Source organism: Solanum verrucosum, unplaced genomic scaffold (assembly GCF_900185275.1).
Source record: "Solanum verrucosum unplaced genomic scaffold, falcon-dt-bn FXZP01000100.1, whole genome shotgun sequence".
In the NCBI taxonomy this organism is placed as follows: Eukaryota; Viridiplantae; Streptophyta; class Magnoliopsida; order Solanales; family Solanaceae; genus Solanum; species Solanum verrucosum.
In genome coordinates this window covers 147,953-157,854 of record NW_026020254.1, presented here as the reverse complement: position 1 = coordinate 157,854, position 9,902 = coordinate 147,953, and the positions used below count along the sequence as shown (strand labels likewise).

At 34.3% G+C, this 9,902-nt stretch overlaps 1 protein-coding gene across 1 annotated transcript; it reads left to right on the top strand.

The window, feature by feature from the left end:
* Positions 1-827: 827 nt before the first annotated feature.
* LOC125833180 (splicing factor SF3a60 homolog) lies at positions 828-8,984 on the top strand. Its single transcript, XM_049512322.1, has 12 exons — positions 828-1,149; positions 1,238-1,351; positions 1,470-1,577; positions 2,585-2,727; positions 2,994-3,090; positions 3,571-3,735; positions 5,142-5,213; positions 5,347-5,502; positions 5,735-5,812; positions 6,860-6,988; positions 7,700-7,846; positions 8,762-8,984. The coding sequence occupies exons 1-12, from the start codon at positions 976-978 to the stop codon at positions 8,906-8,908; spliced, it is 1,530 nt and encodes a 509-aa protein (XP_049368279.1). The 5' UTR covers positions 828-975; the 3' UTR covers positions 8,909-8,984.
* Positions 8,985-9,902: the final 918 nt, after the last annotated feature.

Genomic DNA, 9,902 nt, shown 5'->3' with positions numbered 1-9,902 from the left:
TATGCCTAAAAAACGGAAAAAAAAAGGCAATGAACGTGTGAATTTGGAACTGTTTAGGAGAGAGAATATTTGATAAATATTAATATCCTAATTATACTCCCTATAAAAGGCACGAATTACTAAAAGTATGAGAGAGAAAATCTGTAAAATAAAATTAAATTAAATACAAAAATTAAATGTTATGTTATGTATGTAATTTAAAAACTTAGTTTGTAATTAAATATAAGTATATTGATATTTTGTTAATAAAAGTCTTAAGTAGTATATTTCTGTAATTTTCACTTATTGGGACTATAATCTTATTCTAGATTCGAACAGTTACTTATAACGATTATTAATGCTTTATGTTGTTTTTGTTATGTAAAAAACATATTTTTATTTTATTGAGAAGTTATATATTGAAGTTATGAAGGTAATGTTTCATTAGTTGAAATCTTTATCATGTCTAAAATTATTTTAATTTCAAATTATAATTTGAAATTATATCCAAAAAAATCTAAGAGAGTAATAATACACTTTTAAATTGAAAGATTATAATTAAATATTTTTTTTAAGTCTCAAATCAAACTACGGGTGGAATCACAACACTAATCATTTGACTATGGAAATTTTTCATTTTATTTAAAGATAAGCGTAAAATTTCCAATTACAACTTCAAAATTTTAAAATAATTTTTTCTCTTAAAATTATATTTTTATAAAAAATACATTTACATTCTAAAATTTTATTACAAAAGTTATAATCCAACTTTGGAATTTTTAAATAAAATATATATTTTTTTCTTTTTTGATGGCAAAATGCGCACTTAAGTATAAATAAACCAATAGAAATATCACTCCAACCCGGCAAAACCGAGCTCCTCTGAACCGGCAAGTTCTAGGCGAAAAGGAAAAAGATAGAAGACGAACTCGAAACCCTAGTTCTTGCTGAGCGTAACGTAGTATCAGTGGAAGTGGAAGTGGAAGTGGAAGAACAATGTCGTCGACTCTACTGGAGGTGACTCGTGCATCGCACGAGGAAGTTGAGCGGTTGGAGCGCCTTATTGTGAAGGATCTCCAGACTGAGCCGGCTACTAACAAGGACCGGCTCCACCAGAGCCACCGCGTTCGTAACATGATCGAGCAAATCATTGACACCACACACAAACTGGTAATTTCTTGTTCCCGCTTACAATTGAATTAATTTTGTATTTTAATTTTTATTCGAAGTTAGTTAACAATTGATGTTTGTGTTGTAGGTAGATATATATGAAGACAAAGACGGAGCGAGGAAGGATGAAATTGCAGCTCTGGGAGGCCAGACAGCAACTGGAACAAATGTGTTTAGTGCATTTTATGACAGATTGAAAGAGGTTAAAACAGTCTGAGCTCTTATTGTTTTTCATATTCTATATGCTGTGGTTACTTAATTCAATTTCTTTTGTTTTGTTTTATGAACTTGCTCTGTTTATTTGTGCTTGTGATAATTAGATTCGTGAGTACCATAGAAGGCATCCTGCTGCGCGTGCTATTATTGATACTGGTGATGAATATGAGCAGCTCCTCAAAGAAGAACCACAAATTGAGTTTAGTGGCGAGGTCAGTGTCACTCTTCGGCTCCAATCTGTGCCTCATATCCTGTTTCTTTCTGGCAGGAAATTAGTTGCTTGTATTTTTTTTTTTTTTTGATGAGATGATGGATTCTCGCTGCATGTTTAGCGAGTTTGCTTGAAATATTAATTACTACAGTGATTTTAGTAGTTTTTAGCATATTACATGTTTACACTGTTTATTTATTGGGCATCGGCTAAGTTGTAGACATCCTTTTTTTCTCTGAGTATTTGCAGTTGTGAGACAGATCTTGTATTTTATCAGTTAGCTCTTCCCTGATAGTGAGGATTTTCTATTATGTGATACAGCAGTTGTATTGAAAAGCTAATGCAATCGAACATTCACCGATCCTATAGCTTATGATAAGGAAATTATGTCGTATAGAAGCATATGCTCAGTCGTTGGGTTTGTTAACAACTTGTCGTAAAAACTAGTGTTGGTATTGGAACTTGAAATTAGACTGACTTTGTCTACTTACTGCAAAAGAGAGAACTAGAAGTTTATATAAAAGCTAAATCATTGGGTGTTCTCTCAATCGGAACAATAGGGCCGCTATGTTCACTACTAAACTTGTTGAAGAGATGAAATATAATCAAGGTATATCTTTTTGATCAAAGGTTGTATTGATCGTCAAAAGAAGATTTAGGCCAAAAATTAGCATACTCTCTGGGAAAAACAAGTTCATCGAAGAGAAGAAATGGAAGGCTTTCATAGAAGTTCCGGTAGAATTGAGAATATAGTTTTCATTCCGTACATGCCAGATCACGAATTAGTAATTGCTTTTCATAGCTGATGTTTATGTGAATTTTTCCATTTTAATCTAACGATTCTGCTGTGAGATTATGCTTACGTGCAACTCTGTATAACTTTTGAAGCAGGGAATTCTCGGTTAATCTGTCCCTCATGGTGTCTATTGCTTCTTTATGTTTGCTTCTTGGTAATTGTGTGATACTAGTTGTCTTATATTCCATTTTGCTATTGTGACATGTTGACAGGAAGGTTCTGGGCGATACCTAGACTTACATGAATTGTTTAACGAGTATATCAACTCCAAATTTGGTGAGCCAATTGAATACACAGCTTATCTAAATGTATTTTCCGAACCACAGAAGATTCCTTGTAAAGCAAAGACGACTAGGTAAGAATGTCTCTAGTTGGTGTGAATATTCAATCTTTCAAATCAGATATATCGTTCAGAGTTTGTTGCTTAATATAGTTAAATGAGGTATAGACAGTTTCAGGGAACAACTTTTGAAATAACAGCTTCTTCAATAACTGCCCGTTAGATTTGGTGAAATCTTGTTGTTCCTGTTAAGTTCAAATTTGAATGTAAAACCATTCCCTCCTCTTTATGATTTCTATGTCTTTGTGATATGCAATATTTGCCTTTTTGCTGTTTTACAGGCAGTACCTAGAATATTTACAGAAACTATTGGAGTATCTGGTCTATTTTTTTGAGCGGACGGAGCCCTTGCAGGATCTTGATAGGATATTTTCAAAGGTGCCGTTTTCTTTATCAACATCGCTGTTCCTCAGTCTGATTTTATTATTGAGTGACAATTGCTTACTTGTTGCATGCTTCTTTCTGTCTGACATCGTTGGGAAGTGTATATACTATATACAGTCTTTCTCCCCCTTTTAAAAATAATGAGAGAGTTAAGTGAACACATTCAGAGAAGGTTTCTTTTTATCTGCTTGTAAAAATTAATGCATTTTTTTGGATTTGTGAGTGAATTGGTGTTAGTTGGACGTTTTGCTATGTGGAAGTCATAACTCACATGTCTTCTCATTGGAAACACTGTATAAGAAGTGTAGTTTAAGGATTGTATCTTCTGATATGAGGAGGTTATGCTGTCATACTTTTTATATATCGTTCACATAGTCATTTTAATGCCTGTTTTGAAAAATTCCAAATAACTCTCGGTATTATGTGTTTTATCTGTGAATATGATTGATCAATCTAATAACTAATTTCTGACAGGTAACAAGTGAATTCGAAGAGGAGTGGACTTTGGGCAAGGTAGAAGGATGGGAAAATAGTGGTCAGGAAAATGGAAGTGCTCCAGAGAATCATACTGTGATTGATCTTGATTATTATAGTACAGCTGAGGAGCTGATGGTAGTGGGACCAGAGAAGTTAAAGGAGGTATGGAAGTTTCTTTAAATTGTTTCTCATCTATATTTTCTTTAATGGAACTTGAATGCTTTCAAGTTTTGGAACACATTGAGCTGAGGATATACCAACATTCATAGGAGTTACAATGTTATTTTTGCACTTAAACTTGGGAGTTATGTGCTGCTGATCTGATTTGCTGGATGTAGAAAGAAGGAAATGTGCTGTACCAAGTGACCAATAAAAAAAATGTTGTACTTAGTATCTACTTGATCTGGTTCATCCATCAAAACAAACTGATACTGATGGTTTGTCTTGAGTTGATAATTTGATTGGAACTCATCCTTTATTAGATTTCTTTTACAAGTTTGAAGTGAATCTTGAATTTTAATTACGTGCAACCCCAGTTTGTTTTGTTTTATAATTACCACACAGATTATAACGTTGATATGGAGTGACAACTTATTTTATTTGTACACAAGGCATTTAAGCATATATTTCTGGATAGTTTGATGTTTATATATAGCAACTCTTATAGCCTTTTGTCGGAATGCTTACTGCAGTTCTTGTTTGCATTTTAGTTTCTTCAGACTATTATAGGTCAATTATGATTTAAACTCAATTGCTCTTGGACTGAATTGTGGCAGATGCTTAGGATGTCAAGTAGAAGTATGCAATTGAAATTGTTAACTCCCAGGTTCAAGAACGCTAGTCTTTATTCAGTAGTCTCTATCTTGAGAATGTACTGGTCTCAACAGCCAATCTATTACAGAAGGTTTCTGTAAGTAGGCAGTCTAATCATTCTAGTGCTTTTAGATGTTTCCTAATCCTTTCCGATTTTCACTTTAAGCTCTTAGTGTTTCTCATTCCAGTGATAATAGTATCGTCAATTAGATCTTTGGTTCTCCGATCTCCTGCATTGTGGTCTCCATTCTTAAAGACATTGTTTTGTCAAATCCTTTCTTTTTCTCTGGTTCATTGGAACTCTTTCTTTGTATTCAACTGTTTCTTGTAGTGGTTGTGTGGTAAATGCACATTGAAAGAAAACTCTAGACAGATCTTTGACTATTACTTCGTATTTGCATGGAGTCATGGACTGTTTGATAGTTGGGGATTCCCTTCGCCCATTAATTTTGCAATTTTGTGAAAACAATCAAAGAAAATTGCAATTTATGAATGTGTGGGTTTTGGACTTTTGATTTTACCAAATCAAACTTCTTATTGGTGGGTTGTTTAGAAAATTGCATCAGTTTCACATTTTCCTATTTGCCCAGATTTTTTCCTTAATTCTCTTTGCCTGCCAGTTATCATGTTCCATGTACTCCTTATATATGTCATTCCTATGATGCAAACTATATTATATGGTATTAAATATTGGTGCAAGACTTTAGTGTGCTGGATGTTGATACGAAACTTCAATGTTGTGACATCTGTTGTAGGCATTGGGAGCACTGGGACTGAAGACAGGAGGTACTATTCAGCAACGTGCTGAGAGACTTTTCCTTACGAAGGTCAGTTGCTAGCATCTTTACCCAAGAATAAAGTATTCTCTCCTACATGGTTGAGGATTTGATTACTTCTTTTTACAAATTATTTGTGTATTGGTTTAGACATGCATAAATTTGTTGCTTGATGTTTTGACAGAATATCTCGCTAGAAAAACTAGACAGAAAGCATTTTGCAAAAGGCTCGCGGAAACCAGAACAAAACGGTGTTGTTGCAACTCCTCAAGTGGGTGATGTAAAAGAGATTGCTCTTCTGGAAGCCAAGATAAGAAGGCTATGTGATCTGTTGGATGAGGTGGGTGACACAACACTTTTATTATCTCCTAAAGGGAAAGATATCTGAGGCAACATGCTCACATTTGAATTAATGTGGAGTAAATTCAGAAAATGGATTCTTTATGCACCACATACTAACAATTTTTTGAGTCATGTTTGGGAAAGATAACAAGCATGGTGTGCCGATCTATGTTATGTCAAACCCCAGAGTTGCTGACTCTTTTTTTATGTTATATTTTATTACCTTGCAGACAATTGTGCGGACAAGAGAAAATGTTGAGAAAAAGCAGGCTTTGACATATGAAGAAATGGAGGCAGAACGTGAAGAGGTAATTCATGAGTAACTTGTAACCTTTTTTGGGAAAGAAAACACCATAAAAGAGATCAATGCCTTGATTTAAATAATATTTCAAGTAAACAATGCCAACTCTTTTCAGTCGGCTTTATGTAGGATTTGTTGCCTTCTGTTTCTATCTCAAATTTTGCTAAGAATAATTGGTAACCCCCCCCTCTCTGCCGCAGAACCAACTAACCAACCAAACCAAAAAAAAAAAGGGGAAGAAAGGAGATGATGTCCACCTTCCAAATGGAAATTTTCACTAGTTGTGATTTATCATTAAATTTTTGAAGTGTCCCATTTTCCCTCTTACCATTTGAACGACCAAAAAATGTCATCTACTCCATCTTTAAACCTACTCATCAGTCTTAACGAAATTCATTTTTAAAATTCCAACATAATGCTTTATCCAAAGCAATATCCTAAAAGTGTGTTTAGAGTAAAATACACATCTGGTCTCTCTGAAACCATTTTTTAAGTTTAGGCTCTATTTGTTTGCACTTAATGAAGACTGAATAATTACTACTTTGTTTTGTCCTTGTGCCTGGTTGCTAGAATAGGGTCTTAGACTCACATTTGACTATCACTGCAATTTTGTCCTTATTAACAAAGAGAAGTTACACAATTTAAGAAGTCGGGGGACATGTGATCTATTAGTTACTACTAGTCAGTTACCAATTTTTTGTTCTTACTGATGTGTTGTTTCATTATTAGACTAGTAATTCTGATTAGAAGAATAATCATAACTGGAAAGAATATGTACAGTACCCTCTTTTTTTGTTTAATAAATATAACCAATGAAGATGTTTTATTTGCTTTAGTTGAGATCATAGCTTTTAAAATGGACGATAAACGGAATAGCCCCTTGGAGTTTATTGCATTGATTAGTAATAAAGTGGATTGGAGAATCAACAGAACCATAAAGTATGCTCTTTAGGGACCTTTGGTCACACTAATTAATTGGTTTTTAGGATATGTTGCCGGATATATGAGTTTTCATCCTTTCTGACAACAATGCTGTCTCAATGATTTCTTTCAGGACGATGTTCAGGCTGAGTCTGAGAGTGATGATGAAGACCAACAAATTTATAATCCACTGAAATTGCCAATGGGCTGGGATGGGAAACCTATTCCGTACTGGTTGTATAAACTTCACGGTCTTGGTCAGGTAATTTCTTTTGGTGTGTTTTGTAGGCTGCCTGCCCTTTGATTTTTTATGTCTGTCATGGGTTGGTGATCACATTGTTAATGCTGTTCTTCTTCATTTTTGCCGAGTGAAAATTTTTGTTGAATTTTACAGTTTCCATTTGTATTTTGGATGTTGACTTGTATTATCACCTTACATAGTTCCAAATTATGTATTGAAGTTTGGAATCTTTGGCTTTTAGCTCTTGAGTAGTATTTGACTTGGAGTAAACTTTGGTTGGGCGCTGGTGATGGTCTTCTTTTTGTTCTCGAGGTCCTTGTTATAAACTTGAGGTTAATTCATCACAGATTTGTCTTACAGTTTGTATTGTTTAGAACTTCTCTTTTGGAGATGAAATTTACCCCTTCTCTGAACCAGGCCCCAAAAAGTACAGTTAAAAACTTCCTTACCTGCCTCAAAAAGAGCATGGAAAGGAGGAAGGAAAAAAGGATTTGTCAAAAAATGAGTGGAAAATAGGAGGGACAAAAAAGGGGTCTGGAAGAGGATTAGAGGATGCTTCCACAGGATAATACCTTTTTTTAACTTCGATATCTAAATGATTACAACTGTTTGCTTGTTGGATTAATCGGTCGTCTGCTGCTGATGGTTGATTAGCTTTAACATTCATCTCTATATGCCACTTATTTTGATATGTGAGCTCGCTCTTAGGCACTCTTGTATGACTGATTTCAGGAGTTCAAGTGTGAGATATGTGGGAACCATAGTTACTGGGGCCGTAGGGCTTATGAGCGGCATTTCAAGGAATGGAGACATCAACATGGGATGCGTTGTCTCAGTATCCCAAATACTAAGAACTTCAATGAGATCACATCAATCGAAGTATGTTTTTCTAAGCTGCATTTTCAGTTCAGCATTGTCACTATATAATGTTTGTTTAGTTTTCTAGATTTTAAACTAAGTAAAACATTTGCTGTTCACAATCAAATGAAGTTGCAAAACAATTGTAGTAAATGCTATTCATCTGAAAGGCGTCTATATAACAACACTGATAATTTAGAACTGAGGGAAAGTATTCATTTACTTTTTGCTGTATATATTCAGCACACTCATAGTGCTTCTGGTTCAATAAAATTAGACCTTTACCAATCACAATAATAAAACTGATCATTTAGACATCAGTGTTGCTTATGTTGGCTTAACGAGTGATCTCTCTAATGTAAATGGATGTTCTGGATGAAGGGAAGGGAGAGAAAGAACAGAAGAGTTTCACATTATTTTGCCTTAATTTCAAAGGAGAGAAAGACATGTAAAAAGAAACAAAGTTTTGTTTGGATGGACGTAAAGAGACCTCCTATGCTATGTTGTTTGTGATAATTCCTTTACCTTCATTTCAATCATTCTGTAAAACAAAAAATAATGGTTCCCTCCTCCCGTTTCTTTTTGTCCTGGTTTCTGTTCCTCGTCTTCCTTTCCTTCGGATGTCTTGCTTTTGATTTTTATGTATTTTATAGGCCAAGGGTTTTTGGGTATTAGCTGAAGCATAAGTTCTTGCATGATGTTTGTCATGGTCCTGATAAAGTCAGCACAAAAAGTGTATACAGGTGATAAGTTGGTAGTCATAAGCCCATCTGTAACTTATCTAATAGCGATTTGAGCTCCGACTTAGATGTTTGGACAGACAGTGATGCCTTTCTGCTGTCTAGGCTTCAAAGAGACCTTACCTCTTCCTCGGTCCGTCTTAACCATGTCTTGGCATATTTTACTGTCTGATGCAACTTTCTTATTGTGTCACAGGAAGCCAAGCTACTTTGGGAAAGAATCCAAGAAAGACAAGGGGTGAATAAGTGGCGCCCTGATCTTGAAGAAGAATATGAAGATCAAGAGGGTAACATCTACAACAAAAAGACATATACTGATCTTCAACGCCAGGGATTGATATAGATGGAGTTCATCATTCCATTTGGTGGTATGTTGCTTTATTGGTTCTACTTGATCTGGGTGGAAATGTTCTTCTCCTCTTTGCTTATGCATTTTCTTTTTTTTTTTCCTAGATTTTGGACAAGACCAGATGTCTTGGTTTTGGTTGAGCAAGCACTTGTTATTCAGTAAGCGATAGTTAATGAATTATTCCAGAGATATGATTCTCGTGTGATATGATGTATTCACCTGGTAACCCCTCTCAGAAGTTACTTGGAATTTCGAATTCACTAAGCTAGCGTTTGGCCATAGATTTCCAAATATATTTGGCAAATATTATTTGGGTGAAGATTTGGGTGAAATTTCACCATGTGTTTGGCCATAGTATTTGGGAAATATATTTCAATTTTTTAAGAAATATGACTTATGCCCATAAGTTTTTAAAACTATCAAAACTAACCATAAATTTGTATTACATAGCAAAATAGAAATGTCGCGTAACAAGATTCATGACTTCCGCAACAAATCAAAAAGCATCATTACAGTAAATAGTCGCATCGTTAAAAAAGACTAGTACAAATCATGATAATGAAAATACAACTAATATGAATTTGAAAAAGAAGAAGAAAACAGAAGGAAATTTGTTTCTCCACAGAGGATTGCCACAAAGCTTTTACTACGGTTGTTCAACTAATTTTTTGGGTATAAAAGCTCTTGTACATGTATGCTCTTTATAATAGAAAAATTTATTAATTGAGTTAGTTAGCAGATGGAGATTTGATTGAGTTGGTTGGTGTTAATAAATAAAGTGTTTGTAAAAGATAAAAGTTTGGTGTTAAATTTGAATTTTTAAAACTTTCCAAATAATGAGATTTGGCCCAAATACTAGAAAAAACTAGTAATTGGAAATTTGGGTTATTTGCCAAAAAAATTTGCCAAATAATGAGAAAGTGTATGGACAAACAATATTTGCCAAATTTTTTCCCAAGTTTTACTTGGGAAATCTATGGCCAAACGG

Coding starts and splice junctions, on each gene's coding strand:
- LOC125833180 (XM_049512322.1), top strand. CDS start 976: ATGTCGTCGACTCTACTGGAGGTGACTCGTGCATCGCACGAGGAAGTT. Junction 1,150..1,237: donor TTGACACCACACACAAACTG/GTAATTTCTTGT, acceptor TTTGTGTTGTAG/GTAGATATATATGAAGACAA. Junction 1,578..2,584: donor AAATTGAGTTTAGTGGCGAG/GTCAGTGTCACT, acceptor ACATGTTGACAG/GAAGGTTCTGGGCGATACCT.